The sequence below is a fragment of the Peromyscus californicus genome, unplaced genomic scaffold (assembly GCF_007827085.1).
Source record: "Peromyscus californicus insignis strain IS unplaced genomic scaffold, ASM782708v3 Scaffold_7__1_contigs__length_154581171, whole genome shotgun sequence".
NCBI lineage: Eukaryota > Metazoa > Chordata > Mammalia > Rodentia > Cricetidae > Peromyscus > Peromyscus californicus.
Genome location: NW_026294595.1, coordinates 85,995,766 through 86,014,258, shown reverse-complemented (window position 1 = coordinate 86,014,258; position 18,493 = coordinate 85,995,766). Strand labels below are relative to the sequence as shown.

General features: G+C 34.9%; 1 protein-coding gene across 1 annotated transcript; it reads right to left on the bottom strand.

Moving 5' to 3' along the window:
• Nucleotides 1-5,938: 5,938 nt before the first annotated feature.
• On the bottom strand, nt 5,939-6,856 carry LOC128100956 (olfactory receptor 4K3-like). The gene has a single exon (XM_052723687.1). The coding sequence runs from the start codon at nt 6,854-6,856 to the stop codon at nt 5,939-5,941; it is 918 nt and encodes a 305-aa protein (XP_052579647.1).
• Nucleotides 6,857-18,493: the final 11,637 nt, after the last annotated feature.

The following is an 18,493-nucleotide window of genomic DNA, read 5'->3' as shown; positions in this document are numbered from 1 at the left end:
CAAACTAAAAGATGAAAATGAAGAAGGGTTGAGTCAAGGCAGATGCTCTGAGCTGCTACCAGGAGAAGCAAGATATGAGAGAACAGGTAATGCCACGAAGCCATGTGGCAAAATGTAGATTAATAAGAATGAGTTGAGTTAAGTTGTAAGAGCTAGATAGCAAGAAGCTTGAGCCATAGACCATACAGTTTGTAGTTGATATTAAGCCTCTGAGTGATTATTTTATAAGTGGCTTCAGGACTGTAGGTGGGAGAGATTCATTTGGAGAAACTTTCTGCTACAGTAATGATACTTAACAACATTCTGCTATACTTATAGATTGGGACCTAGCCCAATAGTAATAAGAGAAGCTTCATCCAGGAACTGGTAAAAACAGATGCAGAGATCCACAGTCTAACATTAAGTTGAGCTTGGGTAAATCCTGCTGAAGAAAGGAAGAATGGATTGTAGGAGCATGAGGGGTCAATAACATTATAAGAAAATCCATCCACAGAATAATTAACCTGGGTTCATAGGAGCTCACAGAGACTAAACCAACAACCAGGGAGCCTGTATTGAACTGACCTAGGCACTCTGCATATATGTGACAGTGTGCAGCTTGGTCTTCTTGTGTAACTCCTATCAGTGGGAGCATGGGTTGTCTTTGACTTTTGTGCTGGCTTTTGTGACCCTATTCCTCACATTGTGTTGCCTTACCCAGCCTATACTAGGCAAGGTCCTTAGTATTACTACAACTTAATATAGCATATTTTGTCAATATCCATGGTAGGCCTTTCCTTTTCTGAATAAAAACAGAGGATGAGGGTGAATCAGAGAGAGAGAGAGTGGGGATAGGGCTTGGGAGGAGGGGAGGGAGTGAAAAATATGGTCTGGATGTTAAAATAAATAAATAAATAAATAAACAAATGAATAAATAAATAATAAAAAACAAAACAAACAAAAACAAACCCAACAAGACAAAAAAAGACAAAGGCTACAAATGAACTTAATTAAAAATCATTTATGTCGGCGACCTGAGGTAGAAACATCAAGATGAAAAAGTAGATTGTGAAGAACAAAATGTATAACAAGATGAGGGTAGTATAACTTACCTTTTTTTTGAGCTATGTATTAACAGTATTTTGTTAAGCAGACATGCATCTGAATCATTGGATGCTGCTTTAAAGCAAGTACCAAAATTTAGTTATTAATTACCAAGTTACATACCTGCCTCCCAAATTAAGACAAAGGAGAGATATTATATGTAACAAGATAATTCGAGCAAATGAGAAACGTCTATAACACTTAGATAGGAAAATGACATAAGCATAGATGTTGCATACATTGCCTTAAAATATTCTAATACATGAAGCCCCCAGTAAACGTAGAAATCAAACCATAGTAATAAACACATCTCAGAGTTATGAAACTATCAATTCCCAGAGGGCTAATCCATGGACTAACAGCAAAACTCCTGAAAAGTAGTGCAAATGTCATGGAATAATACAGTATGGACAACATAAAATTTGAAGAAATAAACAGTGAGTTCTAGAGCAAGCAACCAGAATATATACAATAGTGTAGAATGTGCCACAAACTTGTAATATTTAAACAATGATGATTTTACCAAAAATAGATAAGGATGCAAATGGATAACTCTTTAAAACACATTTCAAATTATAGTCACACCAGGAAGCAAAATATGAAAAGCCCCTTTATACACTGATCCAACTTGCCAGCCCAATCTAATAGGAATTAAATGACTATTCCAGTTTATTCTTTCAAATATGAGTTGATGTATTTTAACACAATATTTATAATTTTTCTCATTAAAAATTAATATGTAGCCAAGTCAATGCATAGAAACATGAAGTATGTAGAGGAATTTTCAGTATCTAACACAATATAATACTCTTGCATTAATACTAAATAAGTTTTGTCTATCATACAAATTTGCTGTTGTATATGAAAGAGTCCTAGGGCTTTTGAGATTTAAAGCAATAATTGAATTACAATGAGATGGCCATGATACAAACATTGTTTTAAAATTATGATCTTATTTTTTTGGAAAGAAATGAGCCAGAAGTATCAAAAAAACTACACCTATTACTTTGAAATATTAGTGCTTTGAAGAATATTTGAATTCCTCTCAACTCAGTTCCTTTCCCGAGGAAAGGAACCAAAGGCTACATATGAACTTAATTGAAAATAATTTATGTAGGTGAGCTGGGGTAGAAACATCAAGATGAAAAAGTAGATTATGAAGAACAAAATACAGAACAAGATGAGGGTAGTATGACCTAATGCTAGAAGACCAGAGAATTGTGCTCTTCCAGCCTGAGCAGGCATAGGTTCCACTCTCAGCGTCTTTGAGCAATGAGAAGCACAGGGAGTTTTACTCCTTCTCCAATTCATCACTCACCACGATGAAGGGAACACAGGTTCAAATGGTCCTTATGTGTATGTGCAACAACACAACCAATTAATGTGACTGGGAATAACATTCAATATCTATTTCATTTTTAGTTTTTTATAGAAACTGTCTTCCCTGAATACTGCTTTTCTCAACAGTCAATGCTTAGCAGATTCAAAATAGAATAATAGACAAACTGGCTGTTCCATTTGATGACCAATAACTATGTGACTACAAAATGTTTTCTTAACTTTGAGATTTGATGCTCATTGATTTTCTGACTTACTAGAATCATTGATAATATCTGATTTATATCAATAAAAACAATAAAATATAAGAAATACTAATACATATTTAGCTAAAAAACAAAACAACTATTATGTACTCTAAATTATTCATTTATAGTGTATACTTAAGTGGTTTTTCACAGTCTTCCAAAACAATTTATTAATCAGATAAATTCATTTTGGATTTATTTGATGGTTTTCTTTGAGTTTCACCTGCTTACCTTCTTGCATTTGGAAACACATATTTTATAATACAAGATAAAATTTATGACCCATAAGAGGCCATTTTTGCTTCCATCTGATTTAGATCTAGCAGTTTTGCTCATCAAATATGGAACATTTAAAGTATGTCTGTATAGCTGATATATGTTATGCTTAGATAAAACACAACCTCTTCCAATTTTACTCTAATTTTCTTAGTTACTCTTCTACTGCATGACAAAACACTAATAACCAAAGCAATGTGTAAAAGAAAGCAGTTATCTTAGGGGCTTATAGTTCCTATAGGGGATTAGAGTCCATTGCTGTATGGCAGCAAGCATTTGTGACAGACAGGCAGGAATGCACTGGAGCAGTGCCTGAGAGCTCACATCTCATCCATAAGTATGAGAGAGAGAGAGAGAGAGAGAGAGAGAGAGAGAGAGGAGAGAGAGAGAGAGAGAGAGAGAGAGAGAGAGAGAGAGGAGAGAGAGAGAGAGAGAGAGAGAGAGAGAGAGAGAGAGAGAGAGAGGAGAGAGAGAGAGAGAGAGAGAGAGAGAGAGAGAAGGGGGCTATTGGGAATGATATGGACTTTTGAAAGTTCAAAGCTTTCCCATAGTGACACACCTCCTCCAACAAGGCCACATCTCCCAATCCTTTTTGAATAGTTCCACTAACTACATACCAAACCGAAATATATGAGACTATGGTAGACATTTTCATGCAAACCACCATATTCCAATAGATATAGTCTCTGGCAATAAGATAATACAGAAGACACTTAGTCTGACTTCAGTCCCCATAGTCTTTTACAGTCTCAACACAGTTTGAAAGTCTGAAGTCTCTTCGGAGACTCCCCCGCCCCCTGCAAATCTCTTAATTTTAACCACCTACAAAATCAACTAGTAGAAGTTGGTTTCTCTTTCTACTGTGTAAATTTTGGGGATTCAACTCAAATCCTCTGTCTTGGCTTCAAGCTCCTTACCCAAGGAAGCATACCACCACCCTCCATTGCACTTCTCGTTGAAAGACACATTACTTAGAAGAAATTACATTGAGTTGCTAAAATTTAATTAAAATTGTATTACTGGAAATCATATGAGTAATAAGAGCTTATCTTATAGTCTATGTAGTTTAGCAAGAAGTACTCAAGATGTTCTGTTGTTATAGTGTGTCTGTGGACAGGGGAGAACAAGTGGTGTGTATGTTTCAAATCACTTATAAAATAATGGTGATTTGATCTATGAAGAAGGGGTCAGAGAGAATGTAAGATCTCTGAAAAAGTGAGAAGAGCTGTGGAATGCTCTTTTGCTGGCAAGACACCAATATAGTCATAATTTCAAGGCTGCCTACTATGGGTCCCACACAAATAATAGTCAGTAATCAATTGTATATCAAGGAGTAGGCTATGTAGTCCTGAACCTCCTTGCTGAACTGCAAGTTCCTGATGATTTTGGGGCAAGGCCAGACATCTTCTCTGGTTGTGACTCATTGATGAGCTCACCATTCCATAGGCATAGTTACAAACCAATGGGAACACAGATGGCTATGGTTAAACCAGTGGACCAACAAGTAAAACAAAAATACATAAATGTAGAGAGGGACTCCTGTGTGTGTTGGGAGGGATGTCAATATGAGTAGGAGGGAATTAAAAGGTCAGATGTAGTAACCAAATGCCATCGGGTTTAGCAGATATTGTCAAATAACATATTTAATAAAAGAAATATGATGATTTAAAATTATTGAGAGTTAAATATAGCAACACCGTTGAGTGAAAATTTTTTGAATAAGATAACCCAACCTCCACCATATGTACCCATCAAGGTACATGATCAGACATAAGCATGCTTGCCTGTAATCATCTGATTTCTGGAAAACACAATGAAGGCATTTGCATGTTTTGTTAGATAATTTGTAAAGGTCTATTTAACTTATTTGAATACACATACAAGTTGATTGTAACCATTAACTCATAAATATTAGGACAAGATATTAAAGAAATTATGACTTTCATCTCTGAGTATAAACTAGATATCAAATAATTATAAACATGTATAAATATGGTTTTGTCCCACAAATTAAATACACTATCAAATGGTAGATAATACATATATGAATATATATATATATATATATATATATATATATATATATATGATATTTCAAGAGCATATAATATTTACCTAACTAGCCTTGGTAGTTACATTATTTCATCATATAAAGTAAAACAATGATAATGCAAATAAATTGATGGAAGTACATTCAAATTCTATAAACACTTTGTTCTTTCAGTTAAGGAATAAAATAAAGAAAAATTCTTAATTTATATGAATAGTTAAGACTTAACTGACAGAGATTATATGAAGATGAGATAACTGCATTATGATTTTTACTTGTCAATCATTTTGATTTCTAAGGACATATAGATTTTGCAAATTTCTTCACCATCTTCTGTAATAAAATTAGAATTGCCGGGCGGTGGTGGCGCACACCTTTAATCCCAGCACTCGGGAGGCAGAGCCAGGTGGATCTCTGTGAGTTCGAGGCCAGCCTGGGCTACCAAGTGAGTTCCAGGAAAAGGCGCAAAGCTACACAGAGAAACCCTGTCTCGAAAAACCAAAAAAAAAAAAAAAAATTAGAATTAATATTGGCATATAATGCTATACAAATATGTTTTAAAAGGAAATATTTATAAGTAAATCAAATAATATATTCTTAATAATAATCAAGTGATTAATAATAATCTAGTGATCAGACAGTATTGGAAACACTGGAAATATTCAGTAAGTTTTCATGATTATCATATTTGCATCATTTTTATCATCTTCTAATCTTCAGGCACAAAAGGTTATGCTGAAGTATTACTCTAAGTGGTGAAACCATAAGTGTGAGACTTTTGAACATATTTTAATAATAGTTATTTTAATGAACATACATTAATACTAACAAATAGCTTGAAGAAATGAAATTGTAAGATTGAATTTCTAGTTGAAATGTGGTTAAAGTGTTGTGTAATCTGAAATATCTTATTACATAAGAACTCTAAAAATTATCCCCAAATTCACGTGTGATTTATCAGCTTCTTTATGGCATTTTTAATATCTTTATTTCTCAATGTATAGATGGCAGGATTCAGGAGAGGTGTGATGACTGTGTAAAACACAGCAAGAAACTTGTCGACCCAGGTGATGTTGACTGGCCACAGATAGATGAAAATGATGGGCCCAAAGAACAGCACAACCACTATGATGTGGGATGTACAGGTAGAGAGTGCCTTTGATGAGCCATCTTTAGAGTGAAGCTGAACAGTTAATAGAATGTAAGTGTAAGATATCAGCAAGAGAATGAAACAAGTTGTTGCTAAAACACCACTGTCAGCTTTTATCACGATTCCCAGGGTATCAGTATCCGTGCAGGCTAATTTCATCACCAAAGGAATATCACAGAAAAAGCTGTCTATTACTCTAGGTCCACAGAAAGGTAGTTCCAAAATCAGGATCAGTTGACTAATGGCATGCACAAATCCAATGATCCATGATATTAAAACAAGCCAGATGCATTTCTGTCCATCCATGATGCTGGTGTAGTGGAGTGGCCTGCAGATGGCCACATATCGGTCATAGGCCATTGTTACAAGAAGTACCATCTCACCTCCTCCAAAGAAATGCACACCGAGGATCTGGCTCATGCACCCCCCAAAGGAAATGGTTTTATTATGTTTTAAGAGGTCTGTGATCAATTTGGGTGTATTTACTGAGGAAAGGCAGAAGTCAACAAATGAGAGATTAGCTAACAGAAAGTACATGGGAGAATGGAGATGATGATCAGTGATGATTAATATCACGATAAAGAGGTTGCCTACCACAGTCATCAGGTAGAGGGTGGCAAATGGCAGCAGGAGGAAGATCTGTAGTTCCCTTGAAGCACAGAGTCCTTGAAAAATAAACTCAGACACAAGAGTTTGGTTTGCATCTTCCATTTAGTACACTTCACTAATGGCTTACATAAAGAGGGCTGAATCAAGAACTCTTGGAATAGAAGATAACTTTTTTAAATTATCAAGTAAGCAGAAATAATGCAAATTGAAATCTCAGCAACTTATCCAACCCAAATTTAAAACACATATTCCATGTGTTTATATGCTGTGTCTTAGGTGGGAAGGTTCCTTAATGTAGAATGATGGGTCAACAGTTTCACACATCTGAAAAACAATATGTATAGTATCAAAATGATTATATTATCTAAAAATATTATTAGCAAATATTCTCCTTACATTTTTAGGCCTTAAATCTTCGTTTTTCTTTATGGAATCAGAGACAATTTTCTCCAATGAATATCTGAGACATAGTTAGAGCCTCTTTATTTGACTATCATAATTCCGGAATGACAACCTATTATCATATTTCAGACATAAACACAGAATTTCCAGACACAAGTCTGTTATTGACTGTGTATGAACAGAGTTGAACCAAATCCACTACAAACTGTGAGAGAAACTATTCATTGAATAAATTGAGAACACATGTGCTTAAGACACATTGTTAGCATTATGTCTTTGCTTTAACTTTTGACTAATCCATTGAATTACATCTCCTAACATTCATATATTGACAGGCTTGAAGATGTTACATATTGTCATATATTTATTGACTTTCTACTCTAGAAGGTTTGCTTTCATATCATAGCTTGAATAATTTATACATGAAATTATTTTCCTGCTTCTCAATCTTTTCTTCCTTCCTTCCTTGACTTTCTTCCTTTATTTATTCCTCATCTTAATTTCTGTACTTTTTTATTATACTGCTAGGTTTGAAGTTGGAAGATTAGAAAATTAAGTTATTAGCGAGTATTGTGTAATTTTGTTTTAAGTACTTTAAAGACATTATATTTTATTGAAAATAATGCTTATTGATTTTCCTGTGTCAATAAATTCAATAAAGTAGCAAAGCTGTAGGGCAAACATATCTGTTTGTCTCTAAGCCCTCTAATACCACTTTGCAACTATAAAGTAACTGATAGGTAACTTGATTTTGAGTATTCTAGGATAACTAATGACATTTGTAAAACAAGGCACTTTTCTCTTTATTGTGAAATATAAATACAGTGTTTACATAAAAGCGTAATTTCATTGTGTTCAAAATTCAGTGCACTTAACCTTGAATATCAGTGGCATTTTCACATAACTTTTTATGAATTTTGTGAATTATCAATGAACTATGATTATTCTAATTCTATGTGCTCTCATTTCTCTCCAATCTCGATTAACTACTTTCTTATTGTATTGTTGATATCTTAGGAAAATGCAGCATCTAATAATACAAAGATAATCAGACAATATTAGAGTAAGTTTAGTGACCTGTGAACACCATACTTCTCCAAGTTGAGAGACACAGAACTTGTAAGATTATAAGATATCATTAGATAGTAAAACTGCTTTAAGTTTTCAGAAAGCTTAAGGATTTGTTGGAAGGGAAAACTTGTATAATATTTTTTGTCAAACTCAATAATTACAAATGCAAGAGTTCCTGCAAAATCATCAAGGAGGTTAAAAAATATATATGTGCTATTAAAACAAGCAAACATTCAGTAGAGGCAGGTCCAAGCCCTTCCCTCTGCCTTAAGGCTCCATGAGGTGTCCCATCATAGGTAGTGGGCTCCACAAAGCCTGCTCATGCCCCAGAGTGGGGAGTGGGTTGGGAGGGGGAGGCTGGGAAGGAGGGAGGAAAGAAGAGGGGGATCTTTGACGGCTGTGTAAAATGAATTAAATTTTTTTCTTAATAATAAAAAAAGAAAAAAACAAGCAAACAAATCTTAAATCAGTAGTTAAGATGAAAAATGATGCAACAATCATTTTATGAAGTACTCAATCTACAGGAGTCACCTTGTAAAACAGATCCTACCTTTTGGATGATGTTTTCTCTAATTTCCCTTGAATCTGAAACTATTATATGTAGTTTCTGCTGTGACCAGTGTTGCAGAGAGTATTTCACCTCAGTGTGGTTTATATACACTGACAAGAGTTGTGTCTGTCTTGGAAAGTTTCCCATAAACAGGACCAAGCAGCTGAAAAGAGTTTTGCTTTCATAATCCTTGGGGATCCCTAGCCTCCAACTTCTCTTGAATTGAATACAAGAGCTCAATAATAAAGAAAACAATTCCTTTCATTTTATAAATATTTTGTAATTTTTACACTAGCATTTTGTTATGTGTTCTGATAACATACATGTTGTAAGATAAATTACATGGGCCAGTGAGATGCAATAGCAGGCAAAGTTAGTTGTTGACAGGCAGATGTGACTGAGTCTCTGTTGGTGGAAGAAGAGACCAACTCATTCAAGGTGTCTTCTGATCTCTATAATGTGCTGTTACATGGGTGAGTGCACATATATAGATATGCCTACATACATGTGCATGTTCACACACACATGTAAATAAATGTAACAATTTTTGTCTTTATTTTATTTAATTTATTGTTAATGTTAAAGGCAAACCAATTACATAGTAACATGACCATTCCGACTTGTTCACAAAGTGATTATTGAGTTCTATCTTCCAGTTCGCTCATTTCACCACTCATCATCTGATTAATGTGATAAAGAATGAATATTCACAAAGGCATGAATGTACTTTGACAACTCCAATACATTCAAGACTTAAGAAGCTCCAAAATTTGTGAAAATGTATTCAGAATCAGAGCCATGTGTCATCTTTTCCATACTTGTTATTTTAGGTATTTTGGCTGAGTTTGTTTAGCAAGTACAGCATCAAACTTACTAGTAGTTACTGTGGTAGCTACTTTTTCAACTAAGTGGAATACAAACACCTAAAATCTCTCATTTGATATTAACTTATGAAACATACTCAATAAGTTTCACATTTTTTAATTTATTTTAAATGGTAGTATAAGAACTCTAGTTGCTATTTTGTTATTATTCTGTTTGCTGGATAGAAACTTTTGAAAAGTCCAGTTTCTGTCACTGGGTAGCAAAACGTACTTCTTCAATTTGGTGTTGTTTGTGCTTTATAGATTTACGTTATCTTTTGGATACACAAACCTCATTCTTCATTGGACAGCGTGAACGCTTTGATTTTTTTTTAAGTTAAATTTGAAGATGCATATGTCTTTAGTATTCCCTCAGCTCTGAGATGTACTAAGTACTGTGATTGCAGAGGCCAGGACTACTCATTTTTTTTTAACAGAGAAATAATTTTGTCTGGAGTTTTACAGTTCACATATATATTTAGACAACCGTCTTATCACCTGGAAATGACAACTTTTTTTCTTGCTGATAGTATTTTGTTACTTCATGATCAACCCACATAGCATACCTATAACTTAGGGAAACAATCTTATAATGTATACAATTTGTCATTAGTTTTAAAACCATTTTATTGAGAATAAGCATCTCACACACACACACACACAGAGTAAAATTGCATATTAGTATTTTACATAGACACTATGTGTGCATTAAAAGCATCTAAAATTTGTCATCTTTTTATCATATAATAGTTTTTAATTATACTTTTTAATCTACATAATAATTATTTAGAATTATTAGCCATATCTAACTGAAATTTATAAACTCTAATATCCTCCTATTTCTTCATCCAATCTTTTACTGGTGATCACAGTTCCATCACTTTCTGTTTATTTAACTTTTTAAAAGTCTGCATATAACTGGAAGCATACATCATTGTGTGTATGTCGGGGGGGGCGTGTGGGTATCTTGCTTTCTTCATGTAGCATAATGTCCTCCATATTCAACACTGGCAATTCATTATTTTTTAAAAAGAAAAAAAGAAAAGATGATCATGAGGAAAAAAAATGTATTGAGCAAGGACTAGAGAGTCCCATCCAACAACTCAAACTCAAAAACCATAGAGTCATTTATTTGGTCCATTGACTTGAACAGTGGAGTGGATTTCAAAGCATCTGTTGTTAGAAAAATGACAAAAATCATACCCCATGATAGTAAGGTGTATTCACATTGATCCCAATACTTTGTTCTTGTGTGAAAAACATGAAAGTAGAGATACCTGGATTGAATAACAGTAGGAAAGTGAAGTGTCGTGATGAGGAGATTACACAAGAAAAGATGGGAAACAGCAGGGTGAAATAGCTTGTGTCTTTAGTCATAGTATGTACAATGGTGAGGCAGGAGACTCATAGGTTAAAAGCCTTCCTGGCTTACAAAATGACCCTTTTATAGTAAATCACTGAATCAATAAAGAAGGAAAGAAAACTGCTAACCCATTGAATTGAATGAATACAATGGACTAATTTCCTTATTTTTCCAGAAGAAGATGTTTTGTGTTTGATTTTGTTTGCTTTGACACACAAAGATGCATTTATTTCTCCTATGGCTTGTCTCCTATGAGTTTTCCCACTCAGGTTACAGTAATTTCTGTTATATTTGACATTAATACTTTTCTTGACAAACTGAACATTTTGCCAGGTTTACCTGTGTATGTTTTGTTTTGTTTGCACAAGTTACTGTGGATATCAGATACACATATTGAGGTCATTCACAACATTGAAATAATGACTCAATAATACAGGCATGGATTTATTTATTAATGCATTATTCCCTATAAAGATACAGTACACATATGGAAGTAAAGTATGATAAGCAATGCTATATATCAACACATATATTATCTATTAATATATTTTTTCTACAAAAGACACTATGCTTAGCACATTATCTAACTTCAATTTCACAAAATTTCCTGTGCTGTACTTTTATAACCATTTTATACAGGGAGACACCAAATTTTAGAGGGATAGAATATCAGAGTTATGTTGTTGATTGTTTTACTCTATTAGTCTTTTCGGGGGCCTACCATGCAGCTCCCAAATAAGTCACACATGGAGGCTTATTCTTAATTATAAATACCTAGCCTTAGCTTGGCTTGTTTCTCACCAGCTTTTTTTTTTTAACTTCAAATTATCCCATCTACATTTTGCCTCTGGGCTTTTTCCTTTTCTGACTTCTGTATATCTTGCTTTCACTCTTACTCTGTGCTGGCTGTGTGGCTGTATCCTCCTAGTAGCCTCCTCTACTGTTCTCTTGCTCTTTCTTCTTTTCCTCTCAGATTTCTCCTTCTAATTATTCTATCTTCCTGCCAACCCCACCTGTCCTTTCTCCTGCCTTGCAATTGGCCATTCAGCTGTTTATTAGACCAGTCAGGTATTTTAGACAGGCACAATAACACAGCTTCACAGAGTTAAACAAATGCAACATAAAAGAATGCAACACATCTTGGTACCATTAAACAATGTTTCACAGCATAAACAAATATAACACATCTTAAAATAATATTCTACAACAGAGTTAGGTCTTGTATCCCTATTTGATGAGTATGGTAATCCATACTCCTAATTATCACACTGTATTCTCAAATGACAGCCCCTTAAATATATGCTTTGGATCTTCCAAAAAGCAGCCCCTCAAATACATGCTGATGGATCCATCAACTAAATATTACATAATTTCTACTTTCCTTTAAATACTAACACACTGACCTCCTTTTTTGTTGTTTTCTTTTTTGGTTGTTGTTATTTCTGGTTTTTTTTTTTTTTTTTTTTTTTGGTTTTTCGAGACAGGGTTTCTCTGTGTAGCTTTGCGCCTGTCCTGGAACTCACTTGGTAGCCCAGGCTGGCCTCGAACTCACAGAGATCCGCCTGGCTCTGCCTCCCGAGTGCTGGGATTAAAGGCGTGCGCCACCACCGCCCGGCTATTTCTGTTTTTAAATCTAGATAATTTTTGCGGTAACACTTGGGAGGCAGCAACATCTGAGGATCCTGAATTTAAGATCATTCTGTGATGGGTAGTTAATTGGAGTCAGCCTTGGTTATAGGAAAGCCTGTCTTATTTTGCTATACCTATACCTGCAGATCAGTGCCTTGCTCAGCCATCATCAGAGAAACTTCTTGCATTATATTAGAACAATCACAGAGATACACAACTGGACAATGTGTGGAAAGTGGGAGATGTTGCAACACTCAATCTTAATTGGAAGGTCTTCATCAAGCTCCTCCCCTCAGAGCTTGGGATGCTATGTGGAAGAGGAAGCAGAAAGATTTTAAGAACCAGAGACGTGGATGGCACCAAGGAAACAGTGTCTTCCAGACACAACAGAACTAATTCACTATTAACCCAAAGAGACTGTGACAGCATGCACAAAGCCTGCACATTCATTTACGTTCAATTTCTGAGAGGTAGAAGTGGATCGAAGCTCACATACCTAACCAAGAAGCTATCTTCAATATAAGTCTGCTTGCAAAGGAAAAATTAGATTTCTCTAGTGGAGACTCATTGGGTATATCAACCACACTTTAAGTTCAATATCTGGTAGTGTATGGCCAACACAAAATGAACTCTGGTATTTTTGTAGACCTTTTGTCTCATATTGCTTTGTTTGGATTTTTTTTTTTGTCTTACTGGTCTTTTGCTTGTAAACCACAGTTTCTGATTTTGTGTTTTAATTTTTGTATGTATTTCTTTTTCTTTTATTCAGATTTCTTTGTTTTTTGTTTACTTGTTTGTTTTCTAAAGGGAGAGATAAAGAAAGAAGCTGTAATTGGTTTGATGGAGAAGTTGAACAAGATCTGGGAAGAGTTAGGGTAAGGGAAACTGTGATAAGAATAAGTTGTATGATAAAAACATATTTAATTGAAATAAAAAAAATAGCAAGCAAGCAAACAAACAATTCAGACCCTAGATTTATCTTTGCATTCTAATTAGTCCTTCTACTTTAACTTCTCATTGATAAAAGTGCCATCACCTTTTATCTTTCAAATATATTTTCCTTTTTACAGTCATTTTTAGAGAAAAATAATTATAATTCTAGATATCCTATGAAATAATCACTTTCAACCTTATTTTTGTGGACATCATTGCAGAATTTGATGTTCTTTATCATTGCCTTATTCCTATACTTTTCTACCTATGGCTTTTTGGCATGTATTATTGGGTGTTTCTCTTTCATCATCACAGAGATCCTATTTCTTCAAATTATAAAAAGTAGCATGCTATATTTTCAGTGAAACAACTTTAAGTTTATATATGAATCAGGTATTATTTTTTCTAGACTAAATATATGCATTTCATATATTTACATTCAGAGAGTTGTTACTTTTAGATTTCCATGCTCAATTTTTCTTTTTCTGTGTCATATTTTATTAACTGTCATGTATGAATGATTTTGTTGTCTCTTTTTTCCTCCTGTTTAATTAATTTTATTTGATACTTTTGGATCTGTCTATCTAAAGATACAGGTTGTCAATTTGACTTTGCTGCCTAATCCTTGGGTGCATTTATTAACATTTTGAAATTTAAGCATAGTGTATAAAATTTTGATAAATTAACATACTATTTAAAGTCTATTACTACATTGATCATAGGAAATGAATATAATGCATGAATTACTAAATTTCCTAATTGATATCTAGATTAATACTATTAAAGAATAGGAAATATTGAGAAATTATTTCTTCAAGTCTTGAATGGAATTTTTAAATTGTCAACTTCTGATTACAAGTGAAATATTAAAAACAAAAGGTAAGAAAAGACTTTTGGAGCTATGTATTAATGGTATTTTATCAAGTAGACATGAATCTAAATCATGGAATGCTGTTTGAAACAAAGTACCGACGGGCGGTGGTGGCGCACGCCTTTAATCCCAGCACTCGGGAGGCAGAGCCAGGCGGATCTCTGTGAGTTCGAGGCCAGCCTGGACTACCAAGTGAGTTCCAGGAAAGGCGCAAAGCTACACAGAGAAACCCTGTCTCGAAAAACCAAAAAAAAAAAAAAAAAAAAAAAAAAGAAAAAAAAAAAAAAGAAACAAAGTACCAAAATTTCAGTTATCAATTGCCAAATCACACATCTGCCTTCCAAATTAAGACAAGGAGGGATACTATATGTAACAAGATAATCAAATGTGAAAGTCTATAACAGTCAGTTATAGACTTATATGGAAAATGACATCAAGAACATACATGATATATACATTCTCTTAAAATCTATATTTTATAATATATTTGATTCCCTGAATAAAATGCAAAATTGCACCACAGTAATAAAGACATCTCAGAGTTATGAAATGATCAATTCCCAGAAGTCTAATCCATGGATTAACAGCAAAATTCCTGAAAAGTACAGAGTATGTGATGGAATAATAGAAAATGGACTACATGAAATTTGGGAAAACAGTGAGTGATTAAGCAAAATAAACTATATATGCCTAGTTTAGAATGGGTCATGACCTTGTAATATTTAAAAGTGATAATTTTATCAAAATACAACAGAAGCTACAAGCAGACTATTTTTCAAAACATTTCAGATTTTGTATATGCCAGGAAACTTCATGTATCAAAAGTCCCTTTAAACACTGATACATCTCGCCAGTAAAAGGTAGTAGGAATTAAATGAAATTTAATTCACCTATATTTCTAAGAACTAAAAAATTCTGTGTTCCTATAATTTTGTTGTAAGATTGATGTAATTTTTTCATAAAAATATTTAGTTCTTCATATATTTCCAACAAGTACCACGAAACACAATTTTTACCCACAACCTCCTTTGACTATAAACACTTCCAAAGCCATTAAATTTTGTTTCATTTATATTACTAGAAAAAGATGAAGACATACCCTCTAAAGTGTGCAGTGGGGTCCACAACTCAGGTGTGCTGGCTGAGAGTATTCCAAGATACTGGCAAGAAGGTTGGTTGCAAGCTTGGAGAAAGGGGGGTGAGTGGAGAGTTTATGGCTGCTTTAGGAGAGCTGCAGATCATAGGATTAAAATATCTTATACTTAGCCATGGAATATTTAAGGATCCACAAAATGAACAGAGTTCTCTTTGGAGTTACTTGGGATCTTTTTTTTTTTTTTTTGCTGAAAATTATCTTCATTTTGTTACTCTGTTATTAACATTATACGTGGCTGCTTTCCTGCATAAGGAAAGGGTACTTCTTAATTGCAAGATAAAATTTATGACCCATAAGAGATTGGATTAGCTTTTCTCTGATTTAGATCTAGGTTTTCTAATGTCCAGATCCAGAACATTTAAAATATGCCTATGTAGCTAATATTCAGTATACATTGGTAAACACAAACCCTTCAAATTTCAGTCTCATTGTTTTAGTTACTTTTCTATTGCTATGACAACACACCATGATGAAAGCAACTTATAAAAGAAAGCATTTAATTTGGGACTCATGTTTTAAGAGGCCTATAGACCATGGCCATCATGGCAGGGAGCAGAGCAGCAGGCAACAGGCAGGCATGACATTGGAGCAGTAGCCAAGAGCTCATATCTTATCCACCAACATGAGGGAGGGAGGGAGGAAAAAAGAGAGAGAGAAAAAAAAAAGAGAGATTTAACTGAGAATGATATGGGCTTTTGAAAGTTCAAAGTACACCTCCAATTGACACACCTTCTACAACACAGCCACACCTGATACTTCTCCAACAATTCAACCAGCTGTAGGACAACCATTTAAATACATGGGCTTTTGAGGACCTTTCTTTTATTTATTTAAGAAATTTTTCTTTTTACAAACCAACCACAGATTTCCCTCCCCTCCCTCTTCCCACTCCCCATCGTCAGCCTTTCCATCCCACTTCCCATCCCCTCCAAAAGGGTGAAGGCTCCCATGGGGAGTTAGTAAAGCCTACTACATTTATTTGAGGCAAGACTAAGCCCCTCCCCCCTACATCAAGGCTGAGCAAGGTGTCTCACCACAGGTAACTGGCTCCAGAAAACCAGCTCATGTACCACTGCCGGGAGCCAGTCAGACTTATTATGGTTCTTATTAAACAACCATATTCCATTTCTGGCTCCCCTAGGTTGTAGCCATATCATAATTCAAATGCATTGAGTCCAACCTCAAAAGTCTCTGTTGTCGTTCACAGTCTCAACACAGTTGAAAAACACAGTCTTTTCTGGACTCAAGGCAGTCCTTTAATTGTAACCCTCTCTAAAAGGATCACAATTAAAGCTGGAGGTAGATCTAGTTCCAATTTTCTGAGAAACCACCATATTGATTTTCAGAGTTGCTTGTATAAGTTTGTACTCCCACCAGGAGTGGAGTATTCCACTTGCTCCGCATCCTCTGAAGCATGAGCTGTCACTTGTGTTTTTGATAACAGGTTGTCTGACAAATGTGAGATGGAATCTAAAGGAATTTTGATTTGCATTTCCCTGATGCCTAAAGATGTTGGACATTTCTTTAAGTGTTTCTCAGCCATTTTGATTTCCTCTGTTGAGAATTGTCTATTTGGATCTGTACCCCATTTTTAAATAGGATTATTTAGTTTGTTGATGTCTAGAAGACCCAGCTCTACCACTTCTGGGCATATACCCAAAGGATGCTCTATTCTATCACAAAGATACTTGCTCAACTACGTTCATAGCATCTTTACTCAAAAGAGCCAGAACCGGAAACAACCTAGATGTTCCTCAACCAAAGAATGGATAAAGAAAATGTGGTATATTTGCACATTGAAGTATTACTCAGTTTTGAAAAACAATGACATCATGAAATTTGTAGGCAAATGAATGGAACTTGAAAAAAATCATCCTGAGCGTGGTGACTCAGACTCAGAAAGATAAACATGAGTGTTCTGCAATGGGAGTCTAGCAAAATCACCATCAAAAAGACCAGAGAGACTTCATTCAGCAACTGATGGGAGCAGGGAGAGTCCCACAGACAAACATTAGGCAAAGCTTGGGGAGTCCTGCATACAGGTGGTAGGGGGAAGAATGATCACAGGAACCAGAAGGGACAAGGACATCACAGAACATGGCCCACAGAATCAACTGACTAGAACTCATGGGAGCTCTCTGACCTAGATCCTCTACATATATGTTATGGCTGAGTAGCTTGATATTCTTCTGGAACTCTTAAGGGTGGGAGTGAGAGCTGTATCTGACTCTTTTGTCTGCTTGTAGGACACTTTTCCTCCTACAGGAGTTACCTTGTCTAGTCTTGATGTGATGGTATGTGTTTGGTATTGTTGTAGCATATTATACCATGTTTGGTTAATGTCCCTAGGAGGCCTGTTCTTTTCTGAGGGGAGACAAAGTGATGTGGATCTGGGGGAGATGGGAGGAGAAGGAGGAGGAGAGACTGCGGGGATGGGAGAGAAGGGAAACTGTGGTCAGGATGTAGTATATGTGAGAAGAATAAAAAGTAATAATAATAAAAGAAAAATCATCTTGAGGGAGTTGATTTTCTTCCTCTAACACGTAGATTTTGAGCATTGACTTGGGGTCATTAGGCTTGGCAGCAAGCTCCCTTACCTGATAAGTTGTTCCACTGGCCTCCACTGTGCTTCTTCTTGAAACACAAATTATATAGAAGCAATTTCACTGAATTGCTAAAATTTAATTAAGATCATAGTCTTTAAATCACGTGGGCAGTAAGAACTCATTTTTCATTCTAATTATAGTTTAGCAAGAAGTCCTCATAGTGTTCTATTTTTATAGTATGCCTGTGCGTAGGTGAAAGTAACTTGTGTGTAGGTTTCAGATCACTTATAAAATAACAATGATTTGAGAAATGAGGAAGAGGTGCAGAGTGAATACGTGCAAGATCTCTGTAGTA

Excerpts from the sequence above, each read along its gene's own strand:
- LOC128100956 (XM_052723687.1), bottom strand. The coding sequence starts at position 6,856 with ATGGAAGATGCAAACCAAACTCTTGTGTCTGAGTTTATTTTTCAAGGA.